At 31.2% G+C, this 27518-nt stretch overlaps 1 protein-coding gene across 11 annotated transcripts in view; it reads left to right on the top strand.

Annotated features, from left to right (window-relative positions):
• NBEA (neurobeachin) overlaps positions 1–27518 on the top strand; it is a 562035-nt gene that overhangs the window by 105414 nt on the left and 429103 nt on the right. For 10 of the 11 annotated variants that reach the window (XM_045567190.1, XM_045567200.1, XM_045567192.1 and 7 more), the window contains 7 exons: positions 2492–2600; positions 10055–10207; positions 11727–11895; positions 17744–17823; positions 18526–18588; positions 18685–18782; positions 22559–22651. In XM_045567190.1, coding sequence (XP_045423146.1) covers positions 2492–2600; positions 10055–10207; positions 11727–11895; positions 17744–17823; positions 18526–18588; positions 18685–18782; positions 22559–22651 — 765 coding nt within the window. Of the gene's footprint in view, positions 1–192; positions 294–2491; positions 2601–10054; positions 10208–11726; positions 11896–17743; positions 17824–18525; positions 18589–18684; positions 18783–22558; positions 22652–27518 lie in introns of those variants that run through there. The other variant, XM_045567198.1, reaches the window with a different exon arrangement.

The raw sequence follows: 27518 nt of genomic DNA, 5'->3' as shown, positions 1-27518 counted from the left end.
ACTTTTCAAGAGAATGTTCTATGTTGTGTATGTTAGTTTTAGCTGACACAGATACTTGTTTTTTGGTTTATCCTACAGTATATATTTAGATCCTCTACCGATGAACTGATGTGTTCTAGACAGGAAGTGGTATGTAGGAGATATAGGAATGGGCTGAAGTATCCTTTATATTTGCCTTTGTATCTAGGGGAGTTGGAAATAGGCAAGAATGGAGAGAAATTTTGTATGGCAGTACACAGAATTTTGCAAGTTTATTGTGAGCCCTGCAGCAATCCGATGCATTTTAGTTACTGGTAAGTTTGTTAAATTATGTTTGAAATTGTACCTCTTCGAAGATGGCCATCTATTTACTATTACGTCCACCATGTCAAATATACCTTATTTTAAAGGTTTTTTTTTTTTTTTTGAAAAGATGTAGTATTGTATTGGGTTTTAGGTGTAAATTAAAAATAGTTTTGTTAGTGAATGCATTTGACTTTTTAATTGTTGTCATGGTTAATATTGAAGTGAAATTAACATTTCATGGATAGCATAGTCATGTGTTAAGATTTTAGAATAATAATAAAATTAATATTTCTGTTTTTGTAATGGAACTTTACTGGGTTTAAAGGTCCAAGTTAATTTATTAGATGTTTGAGAATGAGTAGTTCTTCTGATACAAAAGAATGAGAAAATCCATGGCATCCTTGTAATTTTATATGGTTCTACATAGGGGGGGTGATTTATTGTAACAAATACTTTTTTGCCTTTTTTCATGGACCGTAGGGACCATTGTGAGGTATTTCTAGTTTTTCTTTTCGGCAGTGCTGATGTTTAGGAATTTACTTTCCTCCTAAATCACTAACTCAGGTATAGGTAAGAATTCCATGAGCAGATTAGGAAATTGTGTGATCTCTATGCATAGTTTTCTTTATTCTTTTTAGACATCTAGGCAGAAGTGTTGAATGTAATATAGTACTTAGGCAGTTATTTGTGAAGTGGCCTTGACTATTGATTCAATTCATTTAAAATGGACTGGATTGCTTAATAGCTGTGCTTTACAGAAACATTTAAAAAAACCCCAAGGGATTCCATGGTAGTTGTGTTTTTCTTATAAATCTCTATCTTTGACTTAAGGACAAAGTAAAAGAATATCATTGATTTGTGATATGAGTTTACTTTTTTGTTGTTGTTTAAGGCTATAGGGCCAGTTAATACATTGAATTTTAATTTCCTGTAATGAAGTACCTTATTTCCAGATACTATGTTTTCTCTAGCTGATATAGTATAGTTTATTAAACTATAGATTTTTATAGTAGTGATAATGATAATTTTGCTATTGGTTCTTGTTATGTGACCATTTCTGATTTGAACAAAAATAGCCACATTATTAGAGAAATGTGTTATTTATCAATCTTATTGAAACCAGAGAGCTGGAATAATTAAGAGACTAGAGTAACTTCAGATTCCTTTTGGGCTTTAATAATTTTAAAGTTTTCCTCATTACCAAATTTTCTTAATTACTTGTGAGAATGAGTTCTTCCGCATTTAAAATATATTTAGAAATCTGTGGTTTTACCTATTCTTAATGGATGTAAATAGGTATTTCAGAGTATATCATAAAACATTGTAAATAGATATTATTTTAATTCCTGATAAAATCTGGTTTATAGCAATTTATTATAAATTGCATTAAGCACATACAATGAAGGAATGTGTATTTTCATTATTGGAATACTATATTCATGTATCAGTGCTGTTGATTGAAAATTGTTACATGTAACTTTGTAAAGTAATACATTATCAAGCTTAATGCAATCATTTATTTTTCTTGTGTTTCTTCATTAATTCAACAGATATATCAAGTGCTTAATCTTTGTATAACATATCTCTGTGTGCTTTTATGTTTTGGGTATACATTGTGTAATTAATTGCCACTTTTTATTTCAATATTACATGAATCATTTCTTTTCTGAGGGCATACTTGGACATAAGTGACATATATTTCTCTGGATTTTCTTTTAATAATTAATGTAATTTTGAAAAATAGATCTAAATAAAAAGTTTATTTAAAAATAGGTTTGTTCTTCCAAAACACTATTATGTACATATTTAAAATTATCTACAATAGCCTGCTATTCAAAAGAATATTATGATAAGGTCTTTATTATGGAAAAGTGATATATGTAGGTTTCTTATGTTATATTTACTTGAAGCAGGACATATATGTATGTATAGATGAAATCTGAGGTTTTATTTGGGAATATTAAAAAACTATATGGTTATGGTTCAATTTATTATATTTAATTTGAAAAGGATAACATTAATTTTCTCATGCTTGTGAGAAAATATATTCTTGTATAATATAAAGTATAATAGCCATTGTCAGCGAAATAAGGATTATATTTGAATATGGTTGTTTTTTGGCATAATAACATACTGAAATGGAACACTATGTTTATAATAAACATTTGAAGATTACATAATGGAATTATCTGTACTTTACATGCAGTGCTACTCTTTTGGCATTCCTGGTTGAACTACTTAAAAGTTCAGTAGCCATGCAAGAACAGATGCTGGGTGGAAAAGGCTTTTTAGTCATTGGCTACTTACTTGAAAAGGTAAGTGATGTGTGTTAACGGTTTTGTTGTAGAGCCTTTGTAGTTGGACAACTGACAATCACCAATTATATTTTTTCTGTAGTTTCTCTTTCCATTGAGGGTGTAGAAGTAATATTACTTGCTAATTCATAAACATTTTCATATTATGCACTTGCATATAAATATAGACATGAAATTAAACGGGGTTAGAAGTGTAAATAATTAAGAAATTTTGAGTGAAAATAGAAACTGAAGAAAAATTCTTTCATTTATTTCTATTCAAATTTTAACTATCATTTTCCTTACTTTTTTTCTACAGTAGTAGAAATGAGATTTTTCTGTTTTCTTCTCAAAATTTTATTTTATCTTTCAAATTTAGGGCTGCGATTTATCTGCAATTGCATTTTATATATGGCATGAGGTATAAGGCTCAAGGTTCTTCTTCCTTTTTTTTTGCATATATGTATCTAGCTGGTCTAGTAACATTTATTGAAAAGATGATTTACCACTGCATTCCAATGTAATCTTTACCATAAATCAGGTGACCATTAATGAGTGGATTTTTTTTTTTGTTTTCAAGACAATATAATAGTGTCTTAATTTGCATATCATATTAGTACATCTAAATAGTATGAACTATCTAGCTTTATTGTTCTTCTTCAAGATTGCCTTGGTTATTCTTGGGTCTTTGCATTTCCATATACATCAGCTTGTCAATTTCTTCCAAAAAAGGATAGGGTTTTCATTATATTAAACTGACACCTTTGCTATAATATATCGAATCTTCCAATTTGTATACTTGCGTATGTCCTTTTATTTATTTAGGTTCTCTTTTGTAGTTTTCTGTGTAGAAACTTTCTGTCTTTGTGGTGGATTTATTCCCAGATATTTGATATTATTTGATGCTTTTACAATTTTAATTTTTTTGTTTTTCACTGGTACATAAAAATATAATTGTTGTTTGTGTTGAACTTTTATATGCCAATCTTGCTCATCCTCAATTAATTCTAATTGTTTGTAGATTTTTCAAAAAATTTTCTTTGTGGACAATAATATCATCTGAGAATGATAGTTTTATTTTTCCCCTTCTAATATTTATTCTTTTTACTTTTTTCCCTTGCCTAATTGCACCATCTAAGACTGTGAATAAAAGTTGTGATAATGAGAATCCGTATGTTATTCCTGATCTCACGGGAGATGCTTTTAACAATCAGCCACTAAGTATGATATTTGCTATATATTATTTTTGTAGGTTTTTTAAGTCAAATTAAGGAATTATCTATTTTTAATTTACTAAGAGTTTTCTTTATCATAATCAGGTGCTGAATTTTATCAAAATTTTTTTCTGCATTATTTGAGATGATTTTGATGTTTCTACATTATTTTGAATTTAGTGAATTACATTAATTGATTTTCAAATGTTAAACCTTCCTTATATTCCTGAACTCTCATTTACTCTTATATCCACTCCTATTACAATCAGGCTTTCATTCTTACACTTCCCTTAAAATGGCTCATGTCATTGTCACCAATGGCTACATTCTAGCCTGTGGTTATTCCTCAATTTGAGCTAACATTTCAGTTGAACATTCTCTCCTTGAAATGCTATCTTCAGTTGTGCTTTGTGACAGCTTCTTTCTTTGTATTTTTTCTACTTCCTTAAACTCCTCTTATGCTCTCCTAGTAGTTCTTCATCTTTCTATAATAAATTCTAATGACTGTTCTGTCACAGTGCTTAATCCTGGAAAGCTTTCCACTTTCCTGTTCATACGATATCTTACTCTAATTGAGCTTATCAATCTCCCTACCTTTCATTGTCCTGTAAATACTAATTACACTCAATTGAAATGTTTCACCCATTTTCAGTTCCCCTTGGATGTCTAGTAATCTTTATGAAATCTAAATTATCCACACTGTTTGATTTTTCTCTCAAATTTTCTTCCTTCGCTCTAATTTATCTTAGTTGATGGCAATACCATTCAACAAATAGTTCAGAACAAAGAAGTTAATCCTTTTGGACTCTACTTTTTTGTACTCTAGATTCAAACTCTCAGCAAATTATGTTGTATGTTGTATTACCATCAGTTACTACTTTCTACTTACTACTCTGCTCCTTACTGTGTTCCTTGATATCATGTTAGTACAGACCATCATCATCTTTCACCATTGGTTATCCATAGTCCATTTTTCACTTGCAGTCAGACTAGTTCTCCTAAAATGTAGCTTATCTTACTATTCCATCCTTCTCAGAATGAAGTTGTAAATTTTTGATATCATCTCTTACCACTCTCCTTGCTTTCTGTGTTTTATCCACACTTGCCATACAAAGACTTCTTTGCCTTTCCCTTAAAGACTAAAATGGTTGTTATATTTGCAGCACCTAGAACAGTGCCTGCCTCGATAAATAGTTGTTGAATTGAACTAATGAAAAGGCCTTGCATGTTTGGCCAATTACCTAAAAAGAATACCTTTTTACTTTCTTTCATTCAGATGAATGCTCACATTGGGTTATTTTTAAATGATCAGTGGCTGGTTAGTAGTGTAAGTAATAAAGTTTCCATTTTTAATTTCTTATCAATAATAAGTTACCAGTTAACTTTCACTTAGCTTTTATCTTGTTGTAGAAATGTATCTAAGTAAAGTGGTCTAATGAGAGATCTTTTTTTAAATCACCTTTAGACTATTGCATGAAAAAAGTTTAAGGTGTTTTTGTTTTATTTTGCCAGAATGTGAGCTTGCAGAAAATTTACAGGTTATCTAATGTATTCAATAGGATATTTTAGGTTGTAGTTAATAGAAAATTTGATTCAAAGGAGCTTCAACATTAAGGAAATATACAAGCTAGTGTAACTGAAAGTCTCGTGATTGGTGGCTTATCAATCAGTCTTGGCAGGAAACAGATGGCGTACTCAATCTGGGTTATTGAGAAGAGTTTAATGCAAGGCTATTTAAAAAGTATTGAGCATTGTTAAGGGAACTCAGCAAGGTTTGATGAGATGAAGGGAGTAAGTGTTTAGTATAACTCAAAGAGAAACTTATTCTAGCTGTGAGAGAAGAGCATCTGACGCGAGTGTGGTCTTTAATAAAGGAATACAGTGTACTGACTTGAAGGGATGAAGCCAGAAAAATAAATGTCCCAGCTTCATTTTCTTCCTGTCTTTAATTTCCTGCTGCTGTCTCCAACTAGTCAAACCTAATTGGAACCCAGTAGGCAAAGGAGTGTCCCAAGCATAGAAATAGGACAGGGAAGGTTGGAGAGCCAACATAACATATATGGTAAGTTGTGTTTCAGGGTTGGGTTATCTGAGTCTCAGTAATGTCAACAGACTCAGGTTTTGTCTGTATCTCTGCTGTGCCAATTACAGTGATGATTTTATACTAAAGCTGATCTCCTTTGTGGTCACAGGACAGCTACTGGGGGTTTAGTGCTATAGACCTTCACATTCAGTAGAGAGAGAGTTCTTTTCTCCCAATTACTGAGCAAGATCCTCCTAATTTGATTGGTTAATTTAGGTCCTGGGTTCCCTTTGAACCAACAATTGTTGCTCTGCAATTGCCAAACTTCGATGTTGAGTCTCTGAACTTATTGCCTACCACTTCTCCTACCACCCCACCAAAACAGCAACAAATTATTAATATGATTGGATTGGGCTATTTGGAGCTCAACCTTGGAGTCCTGGGAGGAGTGGAATGGATATTGAGGATCAACTACTTCATGATGGACCTATACCAATTAAAATAATTTTACAGAGTTTATTTAATGTAAAATCATATGCGATACATATATGTGTGTATGTGTATATGTGTGTGTGTGTATATTTGGAGAGAGAGAGAGAAAGAAAGAGAGAATGGTTTCTGCAATAAAAAATTAATATTTCTGGCAACCCATTCCATTGTGGGCTGCTCTAAATGTTGGAAAGATCTCTCTTTATTGAATAGTAATTTCTCCATGTAACATCCATTACTCCTATTTGGTTTAATTAATTCTGGAGTGGATGCTATAATATATTTGTCTTTTCTAACTTCTCAGATTCCATTTTCAAATATGGTTATTCAAGTTACACAAAGGACTTCTTAAAAATTATGTATTCTGTCACCACACAAAAGTAATGTCATGTAGTTCAAATTCCAGAACTTATATTTTCTATGAGATTCTCATTGTGTTTTTGCCTAAAATTTACAGATTTATAACTATAAATTACCCAAATACAAATCTTTTTAAAGTAGCTTTACTTAGGGAAATTAAAGCAAATACCTAAATAGAAAAAATATTTTAAAGCCATCAATCAAAGTAAACACATTTAAAAACAGAGTTGGATATCTTCTTTCATGCTTTTCTAATTTCTTTATGTTTTTTCTTACCTATTTTTATTCTGTTTTTGAATTTTGACATGAACTCAGTTAAAAATTTACTGAGGAATTAGAGTAGGATTGGGAAGATAAAAGATAAATAAGATGATGTCCTTTCTTATATCAGGAAAGAAAGATTTTTGAATAACTAATAGTAATACAAGTAAGAAGGAATAAGTACTACTTAGAGGTAAAGGTAATGTGCTGTTGAAGAGAATATTTATTTTACACCTTGTAGGATTTTGATTAGGCCAATAAAAAGATACAATTTTAGAAAAATATTGCCTAAAGATCAGTTTTATAATTAAAAACTACCATCCAACAGCATTAATTGGTATGTGAAAACAACATTCACAGGGTTTTTTAATAATGTGGAAGGCCTGATGTGATGCTTCTATCACAGAGCAAATTTGAAACATGTTTCTAAATTATGAATTCCTCATGTGAATATGTTCATAGTGGTCAACCTAATTTTATTAACATATTGCCACTTAGTGTTCTTTATAAGCACATGGCAATTTTTATAAGAAAGTCTGGTCACTGAGAATGTTTATCTAGTAGCAGGAGCTGACTGTATTCTATTTCAGAGTTTTAAGCACAAGAGTAGAAGGTATCAGATCATGTTCTTGATATCATTACTACTGAGTAAAAATAGAATATATAAGATAAGCTATATGAAATTATAATTAGTGAAGGTGCTGGCTAAAATTTTAAATAACCATTGACTGCTTATTTTAATTTTATTCCTCTATCTGTGAATAAAATATTTTAAAATTTAAAGTATTGCATTTTTTTCATTGCAGTTCTTTTAAATATGAGTACCCAATTTTTACTCAAGATTTATCTTTGTTGCCCTACCTTCAATAACTCAGCTATTTACTGGGATAATTTCTTCCATCTTTTTATAAATTTTTCATGTAAAGTTAAATACTGTAAGCTTTGATTTGAATTTTGTAGGCTATTACTTATCTAAGCACCATTAATATTTTTGTCAAACACACAATCCTATTAATACAAAATCATTGTTAACCTTATCATAATTCAAACCAGTTAAATGCCACCTTTTTAGTAAAACTTCTTAACCACCTTTCTGCAAATGTTACCTCTCCATGGTTTTTTCCATGAGCTTAATAACCTATAACATGTTACATATTTTCCTTTTTTTTTTTAACTGTGTGTACCTATCTTCTCCTCCCTTAGAATATAAGTTCTTTGAGGGAGGGTTTTCCCCTGCCCCCACCACCTGCCAGTTCTGTTAACTGCTCTTTCCACAGTGCCAGGGAGAGTACCTGGCAAACAGTAAGTATTCCACATGTGTATTTTCTAAATGACCAGATGAAAAGTCTCGAGCTCTCCCTTTAAGGTAAAGGAAATGGGATGCAAGGGTATTACAAGTTGGGGCAGCATGATAGAGAAAGCAGATGAAGCAAACTGGTGTTCTGTGGCTGAGATTGGCCTAAAGAAATATTTCATTTGGCTCAACAAAGACTTGTTTGGTTTTGAATTTTTTTCGCTTTTAGTACCTGGAGCACTTCTCACTGCTCTTCACTGTCTCTGACTCTACTGCACACGGTGTTGTTAACTATTTGCAATCATTTGAGTTTGTGACTTATGTAGAATCAAATGTTTTCAGTTGCCCTTGTTATAAGCATGAGGAATGTAGATAAATTATATAGGAGGTAAAAATTGGTAAGACAATTTTGTTCCTTTTAGATCTGGATTATCTTATACTAATATTTGGACTTCAGTCAGTGAAAAATGGGAGAAAGGTGTGATGTTAATATGTGCTTTAGGGTTGAGTGATAGGTAATTCTTTATCCTGTAATTAGAAGGATAGCGATACTACAGGAAGGATCACTAGATGAGAAAGAAAAGATTTTCATAGGAATATACATTTTTTGACCTTTGAGTTTTAATTATCAGCTTTTATAAAGAGCATTTTCTCTATCTTACAGCATTTTCATCTGAAATTATATTCCAGGGTAGTATTGTCCAATTATAATACAAGCCTCATATGGAATTTAAAATTTTCTAGTAAAAAGTTACAGGTGAAATTAATTTTAATGTATTTTATTTAACCTAGTATATCTAGAATATTATCATTTCAATTTATATTCAATAAAAAAAGAATAAGATTTTTTTACATTCTTTTTTTCATTCTAAGGTATAAAAGTCCAGTGGGTACATACTTACAGCACTTCTCACCTTTGACTAGCAACAGTTCAAGTGCTCAGTTGCAACATAGAGCTAGTGGCTACTGTATTGGACAGTGCAGTTTTGGTTTGAATTTTTGGTTTGAATTTGGACGGTCTATTGTTTATCTAAATACCATTGGTAATAGGTATATGGTGATGGCAGTTGAAAATTCTTGATGAGAGCACTCAGCTTAGAGGTGGTGTTATATAAAGATGAGGAAGCATAAGATATCCAAGGAGAGTATACTTACTGAGAAGAAAATGCCAAGCAAATATTTTAAGCAAAAAATATTCAGAAATATTCTGAGGATTGTGTATACCAGATGAAGACAGTATGTTCAGGAGAGTCATATCTGCTTTTTGAGAAACTATGGATAGGTCAGAAAAGTTTAAGCTAAGCAAAATGCACTGTGTTTGTCAATATGGAACTCATTTGTAACTTTGAAGGAATGATTTAGCAGTATGATAGGGTCAGTTTATTTTCACTTTGGTTTGGGGCTAGTTTGAGTGAAGGCATTTCTCTTACCAAATGTCTCTTTTTATGTACTTTCATGATAGTTATTTCATATTATTTTAATTTCTATGTCTAAGATCTCTTGTTTGTCAATTTCTACAGAAATGAAATGAAAACGTTCTTATTCATAACTTTGTTTCTTTAGCTTGTGCTAATAGTACCATTATTTAATCCGAGTTATTTATTTGTAATTGATCTGGAGAGGACTCCAGATAAACTATCGCTCAGAGAAGTATCATAAAATTCTAGGTTTCTTAATATAATTAAAATTTTAATAAAAAAGAAAATATAAAATTTTTACTTTACATGTAAACTATTAGGGATAGTATATGAAAAATTCATATGTACTTAAGTCAGGAATTATACATTTGATATTCTGGATATTTCAAGCTAGAATTTCTGTTTTCTTTCCTTAGTCATCAAGAGTTCATATAACTAGAGCTGTCTTGGAGCAGTTTTTATCTTTTGCAAAATACCTTGATGGTTTATCTCATGGAGCACCTTTGCTGAAGCAGCTTTGTGATCACATTTTATTCAACCCAGCCATCTGGATACATACACCTGCAAAGGTATGGATTTTATTCTCATTCATTTTATTTTAGTGTAACGTTATAAATTTTTGTTATGGATCTAAAGCATCCCATAGAAAACATTTAGATTTTTTAGTTTATTATATGGTCAATCCAAGGCAATTTTGTTAGGTAATATCCAAGATCAAAATATTAAATATGTAAGTATTCAAATAAGTGAAACTATAGTTTAAAAATAAGCTTTGTGTAACACTGCATTCTGACATCGTAAGGCGCGATTCATACCTTTCCAAGGAAGAGAATTTGGTATTCCACTTACTGAAAGACTAGGAAGGGGAACAGATAAGTAATTGTATCATGACCACTTGATCATTTTGACTGTAAAATTTCTTTTATTCTGAAGGCAGAATTTATATAATTATATGCAAATAATTTTTGTTTTAAAATAAATATATAAATAAATATTTTCCTAGGTAGTACTTAAAATTCTTATTAGTTTTCAAACCTGAATTTAGACCTATTATATCCCAGTAGAAATAAATAATGAGAGATATTTTTATTTATGTATTTATTATTATTATCTTTTGGGATGGAGTCTCGCTCTGTTGCCCAGGCTGGAGTGTAGTGGTGTGATCATAGCTCAATACAGCCCAAAAAATCCTCCTGGGCTCAAGCAATCCTCCTGCCTCACCTTCCAGAGTAGCTGGTACTACAGGTACACACCGCCACACTAGGTTCAGTTTTTCTTATTTTGTGTAGATACAGGGCTCCGTACGTTGGCCCAGGTTAGTCTAAAACTCCTGGCCTCAAGCAATCCTCCTGCCTTGGCCTCCCAAAGTGCTGAGTTTACAGGCATGAGCCACCATGCCTGGGGATATTTTGATTTTGAGCTGTCTTTTACAATTTTAAAATCTCCCACTTGGTTAGATAATGTTTAAGTTCTGATTTTTGTTATATTATGGTTCATTTTATTGATTATTGGCTAGATCTGAATCTGAAGTTTGTTCACTCTTTTGAACGAGGTGTTTGACTCTCCATCTGTATGCTTATGCTGTCAGATTTTGAAAGCCAAGTATGTACTGTGGCCATAGGTGAAGAGAATTTAATATTACTTAAACTTTTAGAATATATAAAAATATATATATTTTTCAAATATGCTGTAGCTGACTGATGTTAGTTCTGTTGCTATGACGAAATATATACACTGAGAACTACTGAAGTATACTTTGCTTAAGGGCTTTAGTCTAATTGATTTTTCAAATATTTTGATCTTATCAGGTTAGTTTCAATTAAATTACTGAATCATTTAAAATTATTTAATTGTCGAAAGCTATTAGTTTACCTTTATTATAATAAATTTTATTAGAATATTTTTATTACAGGTTATTTTCTTTTTAAAACATAAATAATATTTAAGAAAAGTTATTTTTAACCTCATAATAAATCGTCATCTCAGCCTTTATTAATTTGCATTTAAATTAGAATTGAACATATATTTATAATATAAGCACTTGAGACGTTTAGATTTATTTTAATGATGTGTTATATTCTGTATTAGGTTCAACTTTCCCTATATACTTATTTGTCTGCTGAATTTATCGGAACTGCTACCATCTACACCACTATACGCAGAGTAGGAACAGTATTACAGCTAATGCACACGTTAAAATATTACTACTGGGTCATTAATCCTGCTGACAGTAGTGGCATTACACCTAAAGGATTAGGTAAGTACAACACTACCGCCCTATTTACAACTTGCCTATGATTATTCTATGAATACTGTTACGGTGAACAGATGTACATGATTATGAAATCATCAGTGAACTGTTTTCTTTCTTGTGTAGTAGACTTGCATATGGAGAACTGTTTGTTGTAAAGAAGAAATTTAGAGCTTTGCAATATTAAATTATTTTGGAATAAAGGCTGGTAAAAATAAACACTTGTCTTTATTTCAGCCTATATGCATTTTTAATTCAGGAAGATACATTCATAATATTAAAAACAGATGAATAATAGTGGTTATAACCAGTATGTTCTAGTACAGTTGCTTTCAACATTTTTAGATTGTTACCCTTGTTTCTATTTTTATTCCAAATTTACCCTTTGTTCTGAGTATAGTGGAAACTAATTTAATTCTTTACTATGTTTTCTTTCTTGTTTTAAGAATATAGCCAGTTTTTATAATTATGCAAAAATGTATACTTCCAGAAAATAAAACAAAAGAAAAAAATTGTTTATGACCCAAACCCCAGTAATAATTACTGTTACAAGTTTGGCATGTTTTTTTCCATTGTTTCTTATTTCATAAATATGTGAAAATGTTTAAACATTTTTACAGAATTGATATTTAATCCATTTCTCCATTTTTTGTCACCTTTTTTCTCAGTTCTACACAGTAATCTAGAAGGATATACCATTTACATTGTTTCTGAAGTTTTGATTTTATAAATAATTAGGTGATCGTCATTATAAATTTTTAAATAATTAGATGATCATCTTTGATTTGTTTAGAATTACTGAGAAAGCAGCTAATGAAAAATATTTTCATTTTTTTTCAGGAATGTCAGATCATTTTATGATCTCACCAATAGTGTAATTAGACTGCTTTTCTCAGCATGCTCATGATAAATCACTATTATAAATTTATAGCATCTTTTGATAAGAAAAAATAGCATTTTACTATATTAATATTTGTATAAGCTTTTATGTCTTTTTATTTTATTGATGAGGCTTTAATAATTGTTCATATTTAGATCTCTTATTTTGTCTTTTTGTGGCTTCTTCCATTGCTTTTAAGTTTATAATACCTAAAATTTATTGAATGTTTGCCATGAGTTGGAATTTCTGCTAGGCACTCTACATGTTAATTTGCCTAATTATATTATAGATACGTAGACATACTCACACACATACATAAGACTGTATCTCTGTATACCTATCTCTTTAATATCATTTCCATTGTACAGATTAGGAAACTGAAAATTGGTACAAAGTGACAGCACCAAAATTTGAATCATAACTATCTGCTCAGACCCCTCATTCTTAAACACTACACTATCATAGAGTTTTCTCTACTCTGAACAAATCATATACTCACTCATATTAATTTATGTTTTAAAACATTAAGAATTCTCATATGTCCCTTATCAGATTTCCCAGTTTTTTATATTTTACCACACAGGCTTTATCATTCTCTTATTCTCTCTTTTTATGTTTATATAAACACACATACATATACATATTTTTTTCTGTATCAATTGAGAATAAATTATGGACATGATGCCCTCTTACCTCTAAATACTTCATTATGTATTTCTTGAAAGGTAAAGGCATGCTGTTAAATAACCACAAGATACCCATGAAAACCAGCAAATTAGCATTAATACAATACTATCATCTAATACAAAGACACCATTCAGATTTAACCAATTATTCCAATTATGTACTTTCTAGAAAAAAATATATCTTTTACCTTGAATCTCAGTGGTGGATCATGTATTGTGCTTGGTTGCCTTGTCACTTTAATGTTTTTCAGTGTAGAATAGTTCTCTTAACTATTTCTTTGTCTTTCATGACCTTGACTTTTTTAAAGAATACAGATAAATTATTTTTTAGACTGCTCTTATATTTGAATTTGTTAGATATTTGCTCATGATGTTTCCAGTTTTTCATATTTGCTAGGAACAATACAGAAGTCATACTGTTTCTGTCTCATTATATCACATCAGGGAGGTACATAATGTTGAATTGTCCTTTTATTAGTGATGTTAACTTTGAATATTTGATTAGGATGTTGTCTTTCAGTTTTCTTTGTTATAAAATTACTGTTTTCTCTCTGGTAATTAATTAGTGTTTGGTAGAGAAATATATTGAGAGTATATAAATACTGTGTTCTTCAACAAAGTTTCACTTATTTATTTTAGTTCATTGATTACTCCTGCTGGAATTAATCTTTACAGTGATGGCTGCCAAATGACAGTGCTTTCTAAGATATTTATTAGTTTGCTATTCTATTGTAAGGAAGAACTTGTTTTACTCCTCCATTTATTTATTTATTTTTCATTTTTTAAATATCAATATTAACACATGGATTCAATATATTCTATTAACAATTGGTATACTTTCTTTGCAAAGGGCCAATAAGTAAGTATGTTTGGCTTAGGGAACCAGAAGGTCTCTGTTGCAAGTAATCAACTCTGTCATTTTATTGCAGAAATAACCACAGATAGTATATAATTGAATGTGTATCATTTGTTCCAATGAAACTTGCAAAACCAAGTGGAATGATGGAATGGTGGATTTATCCCAAAGGCTGTATTTGTCTATCCTGAGTTGTATCATTATTCATTTTGAAGCTAAAGATTTGGCCAGTAGGACCCTTAGCATAGATTCTTGGATCTTTAGGACAAACGTCTTTACTTTTTTAGTATTTTCTTACTTTCTACCACAAGTTGTTATTGGATCATTCCTTGTCCCAGCCCTGGAACTGTCCATGTTTTTCAAAGAGCCCTGGTTTGCTGGTGAATATGGTTTTTAGAAACCAAGATCTGGATATTAGTTGTGCTTATTGCTCTTTGGTTGTCATTACTTCTGGGTACTCTTGTTGGACAGATCTAAGAAATATGTTTATATGTATATATGTGTATATAAATATGTATACATTCAAACTGATCTATCCATATTAAAACCAGAAGTTCACACTGATATCTTCAATTACAGTCCAAAACCACATGACTTAACCTAGTCTCAAATTTTTTTATATTTGCAGCTTTCTTCTTTGATAATGAGTAATCTGGCTCCCATAGTTTTTAATATATTTATATATGTTGTTATTCCACTTTATAAAACCAATGTTTTGACACACATACCATCACCTTCTCAGCTTTAACATTGTCAGTCGTCTCTTATCATTGATCATCTCCTCAGCTGTGACTCTGAATGGTCCTTGCTGCTTCCTCAGCCCCAGTTGTTTATGTGGCGCTGTCTACCCTACTGGCTTCTACTGTCTCATTAGCCCTGACTCTGAGGGTCCTGCCAGACTTAGTTGCCTTCCTGGCTCTGTCAGCCCCCAGGTGTCTCCTTGGCCTCTGCTGCCTCTTTAGGAAACTGGCTGCCTGAAGTTTCACTTGCTCAGGCTACCTCAAGGAGAGGAAAGGGAAGAGAACCAATAAATACTTTGTAAAGAAAAGTGACAAGAAAGTTGAAGAACATTTATTTTTCTTAATGGTTTAATTTTTCTTTTACTTTAACATTTTAATCCTTTGAAATTAATTTTGTTACTTAGTGGAATGTGAGGTTCTGACTTGAATTACATAGTTTTTTTCAGTACTATTTTGAACTAAAATGCTTTCTTTTAAGGACACTCCAAAGTTAATTGCACTACACTAGCTTTCATAGAACTATTATTCATGTATACGGACTCACCTTGAGAAGTAGGATCGTTTTGCTTAGACTCTGACTTTTAACACTTTTATCCCTTAAATTATTATCTATGGTTCACTGTAAAACATTTAGATGTATTAAAAATATCATAGTGTAGGTAATACATGTTCATGTAGCAAGTAAAATAATATAAAGGTTTATGAATAAAAAATTAATACTCCCCCAAGTAGCCAGTGCTTCTAGTCTTATATATCCTTTTATCTCTTTTTCTTTGCTCATAGAAACACGAGTATATACATGAATACACATAGGTGCTTCAAATTATAGTTGTTTCAGAGATTTATTTTGAACGTATCATAAATCCAAAATCCAAAATTACACACATAATTATTTATAATATGAATATAAATGTAAAATGAAACTCATAGAAATATAGCCAAACTTACGAAATAGAACATTACCAATGAGCCTGTATGTGCCCGTCCATGATCATATCTTCTTTCCATTCCCTGCCGTAGAAATAACCCCATCCAAAATTTTATGTTTATTACTTCTTTTCTTTATTTGGGTGGATCTTAGTTTTTACTATGCTTTACTATTTTGCTATTTATATATGTATTCCTAAATAATTTGTTGTTTATCTTTTGTATTATAAATAGTGTAATTTGTAATTTGCTTTATTCACTCAATTTTGTATTTGTTAGATAAATGTATTTGTATTTTATTTCACAAAAATACATTGATATCATATATGTACAACCCACACATATGTATAGGGTTTTTTGCAACACATTGCTTACATTATGCCTTATATGACAATAGTAATTATTGCTAACATTTACTGAGTGCTTACAATGAAAATGGGCCAAGCACTATTCTAATTCCTTTACACAGTTGATCCATTTAATATTCACAAAATATCCCATGACAAGCATTATTATTTTCCTCATCCTAATGATAAAGAGAAGAACAAACCTGAGATATTATAAAGCTTGTCCACTTTTATTAAGTGGTGGCAAAAATATAAAAAAAAGTAAGGAAATTATTACTAAGATAATGTCTGTCTCTACTGGAATGGAGTTGGGGATGTAATCAGGAAGCAGAATGTGATACAGTTTCTTAACCTAAAAAGTGTTTCTATAGGTGTTCATTTTATAATAATTCATTAAGTTGTACATTTATGCTTTCTCTATGTGTGCTACATTTCACAAAAAAAGGATTTTAAAAAAAGTTCTACCAAATGATGATAAGGAGGGAAAAGGCACTTTTGACACTGTTGGTGGGGTGGAACAAAAAATGTGGAGAGCAGTTTGGGAAATGGGAAGATGCTTCTTTCTTAATAATAAGTGGAATGGATTGTTTGGGTGGTAATTTCCTTGCAGATGTAATAATCTGCATGTACATATTTGTTGAATGACTAAGCAGATGTTATAAATCATATAAGAAGTGATTGTGCTTTTAAAACCTTAAAAAGCAACTATATAAATCCTGGTTGCTTCAAGAAAGACTTAATGTTAAAAGGATTTTCAAGTGACTTGGTTACATTTCTAAAAGTATACTTTATTATATATTATACATATATATGTCATGTCATGTTTTAATTTGTATTGGTAATTAGCTATTTTGCAGTTAATTACTTTAAAATTTGAACATTGTGATGGAACTGATATGTACATTTTAACTCTTCATACTCATTTTTACTTATTGACTCAGTAAGCATTTTCTGAATGGCCACCATAATATGTATTTTGTATATACAAGTTACATGGAATAATAAAGCTGCAAAACACATAATTATAATAAAGAAGAGTGTCATTTTTTCTATGTTTTGTTATATAATGTGTGGGGTGAAAATTGAGAGTCTTCAAATGAAGATAAGTTTAATTGAGGATGGAAGAAATATTGGGAAGCCTATTAAGTTAATAAAAATAGGAAACATTATTAATGTAAATACTTGGCAATTATACATTATCAATGGGTAGTAATATATTATTAATTTATAAAAGAGGTAATTTAAAAAAGTTTCTTCTTTATCCCAAATATGACATTTGGTGAATAAATTGAAATCACCAAAAATATGAAAACTAGTTTTTGGATATTCTGATATTATTGAAACTATAACATTAATACTAATAAATATTATAATTTTCATAAATATAATAATTGTTTTCTTTTTCTATTTTATTCTAGATGGTCCCCGGCCATCACAAAAAGAAATTGTATCACTACGGGCATTTATGCTACTTTTTTTGAAACAGCTCATACTAAAGGTAAAATAATTTTATATAATTCAGAATTGCAACATAATAGTTAAAAAGGAATTTCTGACATAGTTTAAAATAATTATTGTTAATTTAGCAATAGCTACTTTTAATTCATGAATTGCTTTCAAAATTTTGTAGATCTTAATAACTGTTGAACTTAACTTTCACTTAAATGCTCTTTGAAATCCTTCATATCAAGGGATGTGACAAAAATGGGTTGGGAACATATGAATTTTGAGCATAAATGTTTTATTCTAGAAATGATCTGTATGCCAATATAAGAAGGCTTATATAATGTATTTTATTGCAGTAGGAGTTTTTAAAGAGCAAGATGAAGACAAAAGGAGAATAAATATAAGTTGTGAGATAATACATAAAAATTGATACTGTAAACTCTTGTATATGTATTGTTCTAAGGAAAGAGTAAATGATTCGAAAATGGTAATACAAATATAGTTAGATAATCAAAAATACTAATTTTGATAGTGAATGTCAAATACGAATGACTTTAAAAATTGATATAATTTTTTGATTTTACTTAACTTGAAAAATATAGTCTATAAATTGTGAGGTATGTGGGGATTTTAATTAAAACATCACTACTTTTAAGTTATTCTAACTTTCTTTTAAAATGATCATTTTGATGCCTTTAATTAAAGTTTTAATATTATATTTAAAGTAAGTAATGAAATATTTTTTAAAAATTAGGATCGAGGTGTCAAGGAAGATGAACTTCAGAGTATATTAAATTACCTACTTACAATGCATGAGGTAGGACACGTTATGGGTATTCTGTTTTAATTATTTGATTCCAAGCTTTAGAATAAGATTTTAACGAAATAAATATTGGTGATCCTTATTATGCAGGATGAAAATATTCATGATGTGTTACAGTTACTAGTGGCTTTAATGTCAGAACACCCAGCTTCAATGATACCAGCATTTGATCAAAGAAATGGAATAAGGTATGATTATAATATTAGTATTGCTATTAGACTTTAATGGAGCATAGTTGTTCATCCTAGAATAACCCCTAATGATGGAATGTTTGAATAAATATAGCAGATCTTACACTTAAGAAGGGAATAAATGGAGAAAGCTGCTGTAAATCCTCAAGGAAACTGATGAAGTATATAGAAAATGGTCTCAGGAATCAAGAAGAGTAATTAAATTGTTGTTGTTATAGTAAAGACAGTACTTATAGTGGGTAGAGCAAATTTTTTTGTAAGAAGCAAAAGTAGATATGTTTCAGCAATAGAGGAGATAAGAAAATTGTATGATGATTTTAGGCTTGAGAGAGATAGTGGCCAGATAGAAGTCAATATATTGTTAACAAGTTTAGATTTCTTTTCTATTGGTGATGAAAATTAAATAATTTTGAATGGGGAAATGATGTGCTCAGATTGCCACTGTGTTAGATTTACAATCAGTAGTGTGGAACTCATGTTTCACACTACTGAGAAGGACAAAAATGATGTAGCAAGATTAGCAGAGAGAGTATTTTATTCATCAGTATTAGAGATGATAACTGAGACAATGGCAGTGCATTGGGAATAAAGGGATGAAAGACGTTTTAGAACAAGAGCCAAAAAACCAAAAGAATTTGAAAACTAACTTTAGTTATAGTGATTATAAAGTAACTTTGTAGATAGGTGAAATGTAGTTTCTTGATTAGTATTTTTGTAAATTTAAACCTATAATTTAGCTCCTTAGGGATTCTCCCTTTTGATTTTTCTGGAGTCTCAACTTAGTGGAATGAACAGGAAATCTAGGTTGAACAGTTAACGTCCATATACTGTGTGTTTTTACTGTAAGGTTGAACTACATGAAAATGTTGATACTTAACTCATTTTAAGTTATGGCAGTTTCATATGGTTCAATCTAATAATACTCATTTTTCTGAACTTATGTCTAGATTGAATACTTAGTGTCCTTGTCCTTAGATCCTGCTTTGTTTATTATATTTTCTAATTACTTAAGTGAATCAATTGAAAATATCCTCATTACTCTTGTAGAAGATACCAAACTTAGATCATGTAATATGATGACATACAGAAATAGAATTCTGAATTATTTTGACACAATGGAAATATCTCATAAGTGACAGTGCTATTTGTTAGGATCTTTAGGATTTTAAATCCCATGTATGGTATGAAAGGATTGATACAACATAACTGATTTTTATTTTATTTTTTGATGGGTTGATTGATTGATTGAGACAAGGTCTTGTTCTGTTGCCTGGGCTAGGGTACAGAGGCGTCATCATAGCTCACTGCAATCTCAAACTTTGGGCTCAAGCGATTCTCATGCATCAGCCTCTCAAGTAGCTCAGATAACAAACACATACCACCATGCCCAGCTAATTTTTCTATTTTTTTTTAGAGATGACGTCTTGCTGTGTTGCTCAGGCTGGTTTCCAACTGCTGGCCTCAAACAGTCCTCCTGCCTTGGCCTCCCAAAGTGCTAGGATTATAGGCTTGAGCCACTACATCCAGCCTAACACAACAAATAAAAAGGCTTGTGGCTCATGGTAGACCACCAGCTAAACATGTCAGATTGTTACCAATTTTAAAAGCAGTCACAAAGATACAAAATGGCCTTTCCTTGCTACTTCAATATTTTCACTTCAAAAAATGTGGAGAAAGTAGGCTCAGAATACTTTCTTTTAGATAGAAAAAATGGGCTTATTAGATTGAAAAATGTTGAAAATCATTAAAACATTTAAAAGTCTTTATTCTCGAAAATAGCCTTTAAAGAGTAACAGTTGTCTATGAAATATTTTAGGGGGAAAATCTGGGCAAGTGTAATTCATACATACTAAGAATTGAACAAAAGAATGAACTCAATTTAATTGTGAAATTTTAATTGGACTTAAGGAAGCCTTTGTGATAATACAACCTTGAACTGAGCCGCTAAAAATTTGATATTTTTATATCTGGAAATCTTCAGAGAAAAGAATAGACAACTACCTGTCTTATATAGCTTAGACCATTTTCTGGCTGAATATAGTGAACTTGAGCAGATGAATTAATATTAGTATTAATAATAATATGTTATAAGTAAATATTAACTGATTTATCAGAAAATTTCTTATTTATACTGTGTCACAATCCTATGTGTGTAGATATACAATGGCCCTAGACATTTTCATGTTTCCATGTTAATCATAATTTCTGTTGACCCAGGGTGATGTCGGATACCTTTTTTTCCTCCTAGTCAAAGTTATTCTTAGAGAATAGGAATTCCATGGTAACTTCCGAATCTGTATCTGACTCTAGCCACGTTTTCAGACTATGAGCTTTTACTTTGGTTCTTAAGATTATTTCTACTGTTGAATGCTTTTCTTATGATTTGCTGAATACTTCTTTTTTGACATATGACTTTCCTATTCTCTTTCATTACTGATTTCCTATCTTTTTTCATTAATGTTCTTGGTCCCTTAAAATTCTGAAAATAGATTTCAATGTAAACATTTATATTTAGGAATGTGGGAGTTGAAAAAAATTCTTCTAAGGGAAAAAAAAAACACTCTTCTCATAGTCTAGTCTTCTGTAGATGAAACGTAAAAAGAAAAAAGAAGCAGTATCAACATCTTATTTTCTTTTTTAATAGTATAAGCTACTGGTAAAAGTAAAAATAATTACATAAACTTTAAGCTATTTTTTCCCCTTTGTAAATATCACTGAAATGATATGGAAATTATATTGCATCTTTTATTGCCAGCTTTTTTTGTTTAGCCTAGATTACTTCACCTTTAAAATACACCATGGCATTTTATTATTTAAAAAAGATATTTAATATAACAAAGCACACCCTAATTTTAAAACTGTCATTGCTGCTCCCTAAGGATACTTCTTATATGCTAGAATTAGTTGCATAAGTATTATTATATAGCTATCATTGCCCTCTTCTACCTCATAGAAAAAAAATTACTTCTTTTTATTAAAAAGAATGGGATAACATTTTTAAAACACCTTAAATATTTTAATGAATATGTCCCTGCGGTTTGTATAGTATTTGAAGTGACTGTATAGGTTAGGTTATATATTAGTCGAAGCTTTTTTGCCCCAAATAACAGAAACATCTCAAACTATTTTAAGTAAAAACTGAATAATATTTTTTTTTTTTTTAAATCTCTTTAGAATAGCAGCCAGGAATTGCAAAGCTATCGGGAAACAAGTTTGCTTTCTCTGCTACTTTCTGTATGACTGCTTCGTTCTTCCTTCTGTATGTTGACTAGCCTCTCTGAACAGAAACAAAACATTACTGTCCTAGTTTCTGTTTTAAATCATTTCCTAGTTCAAGAGCCTAGCAAAGAATAGGTATTATTTCTCAGACCTTATTCCAAATTCTCAGAAAGGAGAAATAATTGGGCAGGTATCTATCCAAGATCTAATTAGCCATGACCAAGAAAACAAGGTCATCAAGTTCAGCTGTTGGGGCCAATTCTAAAGGAATAGAAGATATGGCCTGACTAAGCATGTATGTTAAAACTGAAAATTTTTGTTCATCGTCTTGGGAGGCAGTACTTACAAACACCAGTCACATTGCCCTTTTGGGTATATATTTGAGGACCAAGTTTAAATAAAAATTAATAAAACATGCTCATTTTTAGTTTTTGCAAGGGATTATAAAGATCTTGAAAGATATTTTATATTTCATATATTTATAACTTATAAAATATACAGTGTTCTTATTTTTAATATTAGTGTTTAAAAGCTTATTTATATATATATTTTAGGGTGATCTACAAATTACTGGCTTCTAAAAGTGAAAGTATTTGGGTTCAAGCTCTGAAGGTTCTGGGATACTTTCTGAAGCATTTAGGTCACAAGTAAGTTGATATTTTTCATAATGAATTATATAAATACTACTGAAATTGTGTTTTTACGAGTTTTATATCTACTATAACATGAAATTTAACCAGAATAATCTAACAATGGAAAATAATAGCTTTCTGTGATAAAGTTGTAAAAATGTTTTATAAAATAATTTTTTATTAATGGTAGATTATGGAACAAGATGACATGTAAGTAATATAGTTTATATTCTTCCTGAAAAGAAAATATTGTCCATTTTAAGGATGTAATAAAATGGTTTGTCAAAATAAAGGTACATATGGATATGATTTCAATGAAAACTTTCTTGACATGGGGAATACTATGTATATTGTGGTCTCTCCAAGAGCTGATCTTAGTCTTAGAAGCTAAGTCAATATTTTATTATTTGTTCATATTTTTTTCTAACAGTGGGGGTTTTTGATTACTTTTGTGACATAATGATTTTAGAATGCCTTCATTTCTTCCTCTAAATCCTGAATTTAGGTACTTTTTAAAAATACTTTTCCCATAAGAAACAATTGCTGACTTGATTTCAGTTCATGCTATGTTGTCTAGTGCATGAATATTCTTTTTAAAATTCATTTTCTATACAAATGATCCTAAGGAAGTAGTACTGTCATTTAGTAATTAATATTAATAGATTGGTTTCCTTTCAGAACCTCACTGTTGCCAGTTCTTTTTGGTGCTTAAATTTGCAAAGAGCTTAATGATAATACTGATGAAAACTGCACAAAATCCAAATGAAACATATCTAATATACTGTATGGTCTAGAAGTTGAAGTTTTTTTTTTTTTTTTTCATTTTGATACCAAATCAATTGTTAAGGAAGAGAGAACAGAGGCATTACAGATATAGGGAATAGTTCAAACAAAGCCAGGATTGTAGAAAAGAATTGCATACATATTAGGAACAGTGAATGTACTAGGTGATAGAATACTGGGAGTGAGAACCATATGCACTTTCCTTATTAAGAGTTAAGGATCGCTCATTTCACTTTGGTTAAGTAGAAGTAATTGATTCAGAGAAAGTTAAAGGATTTTAGCCCTAGATGCAGCCTCTGAAAAATATCAGGAAAACACATTTAAAAATATAGAAAAAGATGAAACCTCATAGATAAGGCAAAATTAACAGTAACAAGCAGGCAATTTCCTGTGTAAACATCAGTGTTTAAGATATTTCCCTCCCCCTTCTTTTTCTGTAAAATTCATAAGTAATGCAACAAGGAGTAAAAAATGAAATCTTTCACTACCACAACTATTAGCAAAATTAGAAGATAGAAATAATGCAGGAACTCCATGGTATGAGTATAGCTGCTTAAAGCTGCTAAGATTGGGTAAAAGCTGTGAAGGACAAATAGAAAATACAGAGAATGGTGAGAGAGTTCAGTGACAGCAAATCACACAAAGTGTCACTGAAAGTACCCTTTCTAAAGATGAAAGGCTCACCTTAAGGTGCAAAAATAGATCCTTTGTTTGAAATAATAGGTACACATACATCATGGCTGATAGCATTATCCTTTTTGAGTCAGATTGGTTTCAGAAAAGCAGAAAATGAGTAACAAAGAATTATACAGATGAGCTTCATTTGTAAGAAACAGTCTGTGTCTGTGGCTATAGAGAAAGAGACAGTTTTTGGATTGTGAAAGCAAAAGAGGTTGCCCTTGCCTCTTCTTTTACACATATGCATGGAAATCTCTTGCAAACGGCCAGTCCAGGAAAATTTGACTAAATCAAAAGAATTGGCACAGTGTCAGTGCATATTTATCAGATAAAAAACATGGAAAAAATAAGCAAAACCAACCAGTAGATGAATAGCACTCACCAGAAAAATTTTGCTATGGAACATATAATAATTGTGATTAAAAAATTTACCAAAGTTAAGAAAAAAAGAAATAAATCAATTGCTTCTGAGAAAGGGCAATCACTAAACAGAATTTCAGGAAGTTGTAACTCAGCTACTCAAGAGACTGAAGGGGGAGGATGGCTTAAACCCAGGAATTCGAGACCAGCCTAAGCAACCTAAGACCTCACCTTTAAAAAAAAAAAAAAAGGCCGGGCGCGGTGGCTCACACCTGTAATCCTAGCACTCTGGGAGGCCAAGGCAGGTGGATTGCTTGAGGTCAGGAGTTCCAGACCAGCCTGAGCAAGAGCAAGACCCTGTCTCTACTAAAAATAGAAAGAAGTTATATAGACATCTAAAAATATACATAGAAAAAAATTAGCCAGGCATGGTGGCACATGCCTGTAGTCCCAGCTACTTGGGAGGCTGAGGCAGAAGGATTGCTTGAGCCCAGGAGATTGAGGTTGCTGTGAGTTAGGCTGACGCCACGGCACTCTAGCCAGGGTGACACAGCGAGACTCTGTCTCAAAAAAAAAAAAAAAAAGAAGTTGTAAGAAATAGCAGGATAACATGGAAGTATTTAGTCATGAGCTAACAAAACTTTGGAAAAATATTCGGGGAGAAGAGCTATCATATAATGAAAAATGAAATTGGAAGATACTCAAAGGAAGATAAACTCATGTGGCTAGCATAGTAAGATACATAGAAGATAAAAATGAAAACAAAATAATATGTATGGATGAAAATATAAGAGTTTAGAAGGATTAAAAAGAAAATGAGTGATGTAGAAGACAAAGAAATTCTAATAATGGTGTAAATGGTGTTTTCAAATAAGAAACACAGATTAATAGAACAAAACAAATGTTTAAAGCTGTAACTCAATTAATTCCTAATGTAAGATTTTGTCATCTTTATATAAAGGATATACTTTTTGTGCCAGATAAAATTGACCTGTAATATTCAGCATGAAGGTGTATTATTGGACTTAAATATAACAATGCTTTTATAGGAGTGTACAAATAATGAAAGAAATAAATCTGGCCTTAGACTTCTCTAAAACAACCTTCAATACAGAAAACTGTAGAGCAACAACCGTAAGATATCAAGTGAAGAAGTGTAAAGCAAATTATTCTTTAAGTAAAAAGAGTGCTGCCAAATAATTTTTAACCATACAGGGCATTGTTTCTGTGAATAATTCTTCAGAAAATTGCTGGGACAAGGTTCAGCCTATTAGAGATGGCTGGAGAAACTATAGCTAAGGACTGCTGGTGGATACTGAATAAACTTAACAGTAAAACTAAGACTAAAATAAATGTTTGAATTTGTGTGACAGACCAGAATTTACTTTTCATATGCTCTAGTAATTTTAGAAATGATATAACTATAATGAATTGGGAGAGGACTGAGGAAAAAAGGAAAGTATAGTAAGTCCAAATTGTCAAAAGATTTCCATATTAGCTGACAAATAAAATATTAAAAATATGAGACTAATAAAATTTGATGGTATAGGAGAGAGGAGAATTTAAGAGTAAATATGCTGACTTTATTATTGCTCACAGAAAGGAAATACACTTTCTGAACAGATGAAAGATTACTTATTCTTTTATGCTTAAAAAGATAAGTTGTTCAAAAGTATAAAGCTTTCAAAATACTAAAGATCTGTATAGATAAAACTAAGAACCATATATAATGAAACTCTTAAAATATCTACACAGTAAGCATAACATGAAATATGGTATATCTAAGACCAGACATACCTGTCGTAAAAGTAAATGTAAAAGCTTTTATAAATCACCTGTAATCAAAAAAATTCACAGTTGATCACAGTACTAAAATGTACTGTTGGTATTTAAATGAATTGGCTTGCTTTCCGTATTTGTTACTTACAGGCCTGTAATATGTTGACAGATGTTTACCTTAATTTTTTTTTCTTTTTTGGACTAGTTGAAATTAGTCTAGTTTTTTTGGCAGAGCCAGAGAATTCTCTTTGCTGTTATCAAAAATTATGGCATGATGTGGATTCTGGGAGTACGGCAGTTGGAAAGAAGCTTTATTTCCCTCTACTCTCAACTCCAAGCTGTTTGGCTGTCATCAGTGAGATGCTGGTTCCTATGCGTACCTGAGTACAAATGAGTCTTGTTGTTCTATTTTGGTGCCAGCAGAGAAAACAAGAGAACTAGTGAGGAGATTTCTCTTTCATGGGTTAGGCAAACAGCTAAAGAACAATATTAGAGCCCTAAGGTAAACACTAAAAAGTAGCAGATCTTGAGAGGTGTTTCTCTCAAAGATCCTTGCCTCCTATCTCTTTTCCTCTTCCCTTGCCCCCTTCCCCTCCCCAGAGGAACATTAACATTGGCTTCCATGTAAGTGACTACCAGAAGGCCAAGGGGTACCTGAAATGGTGGGATAAATATTCCTGTCCTTAAACTTGCAGCCAGGGGGCCCATGTACAGGATGTACAGCTTGTCGCGTTTTATACTAATAGCCAGCAAGTTTAGAGGGTGCTTTGCCTGACAATACGTGCAGGGATCTCATCATTTAAAATTCATAGCTATGTACATGTGATGCTTGTTTTTCCATTCTTGGGATACTTCACTTAATATAATGGGTTCCAACTCTCTCCAGGAGAACCAAAGAGATGTTATATCACCGTTATTTCTTATAGCTGAGTAATACTCCATGGTATACATATACCACAATTTACTAATCCATTCATGAATTGATGGGCATTTGGGTTGTTTCCACATCTTTGCAATTGTGAATTGTGCTGCTATAAACATTCGGGTACAGGTGTCTTTGTCATAGAATGACTTTTGTTCCTTTGGCTAGATAATGGGATTGCTGGATCGAATGGTAGGTCTACTTGAATCTGTGTAAGGTATCTCCATAATGCTTTCCACAGGGGTTGCACTAGTTTGCAGTCCCACCAGCAGTGTATGAGTGTTTCTGTCTCTCCGCATCCACGCCAACATGTGTTGTTTTGGGACTTTTTGATAAAGGCCATTCTCACTGGAGTTTAGT

Source organism: Lemur catta, chromosome 13 (assembly GCF_020740605.2).
Source record: "Lemur catta isolate mLemCat1 chromosome 13, mLemCat1.pri, whole genome shotgun sequence".
Taxonomy (NCBI): Eukaryota; Metazoa; Chordata; class Mammalia; order Primates; family Lemuridae; genus Lemur; species Lemur catta.
This window is presented reverse-complemented; position numbering and strand designations above follow the sequence as displayed.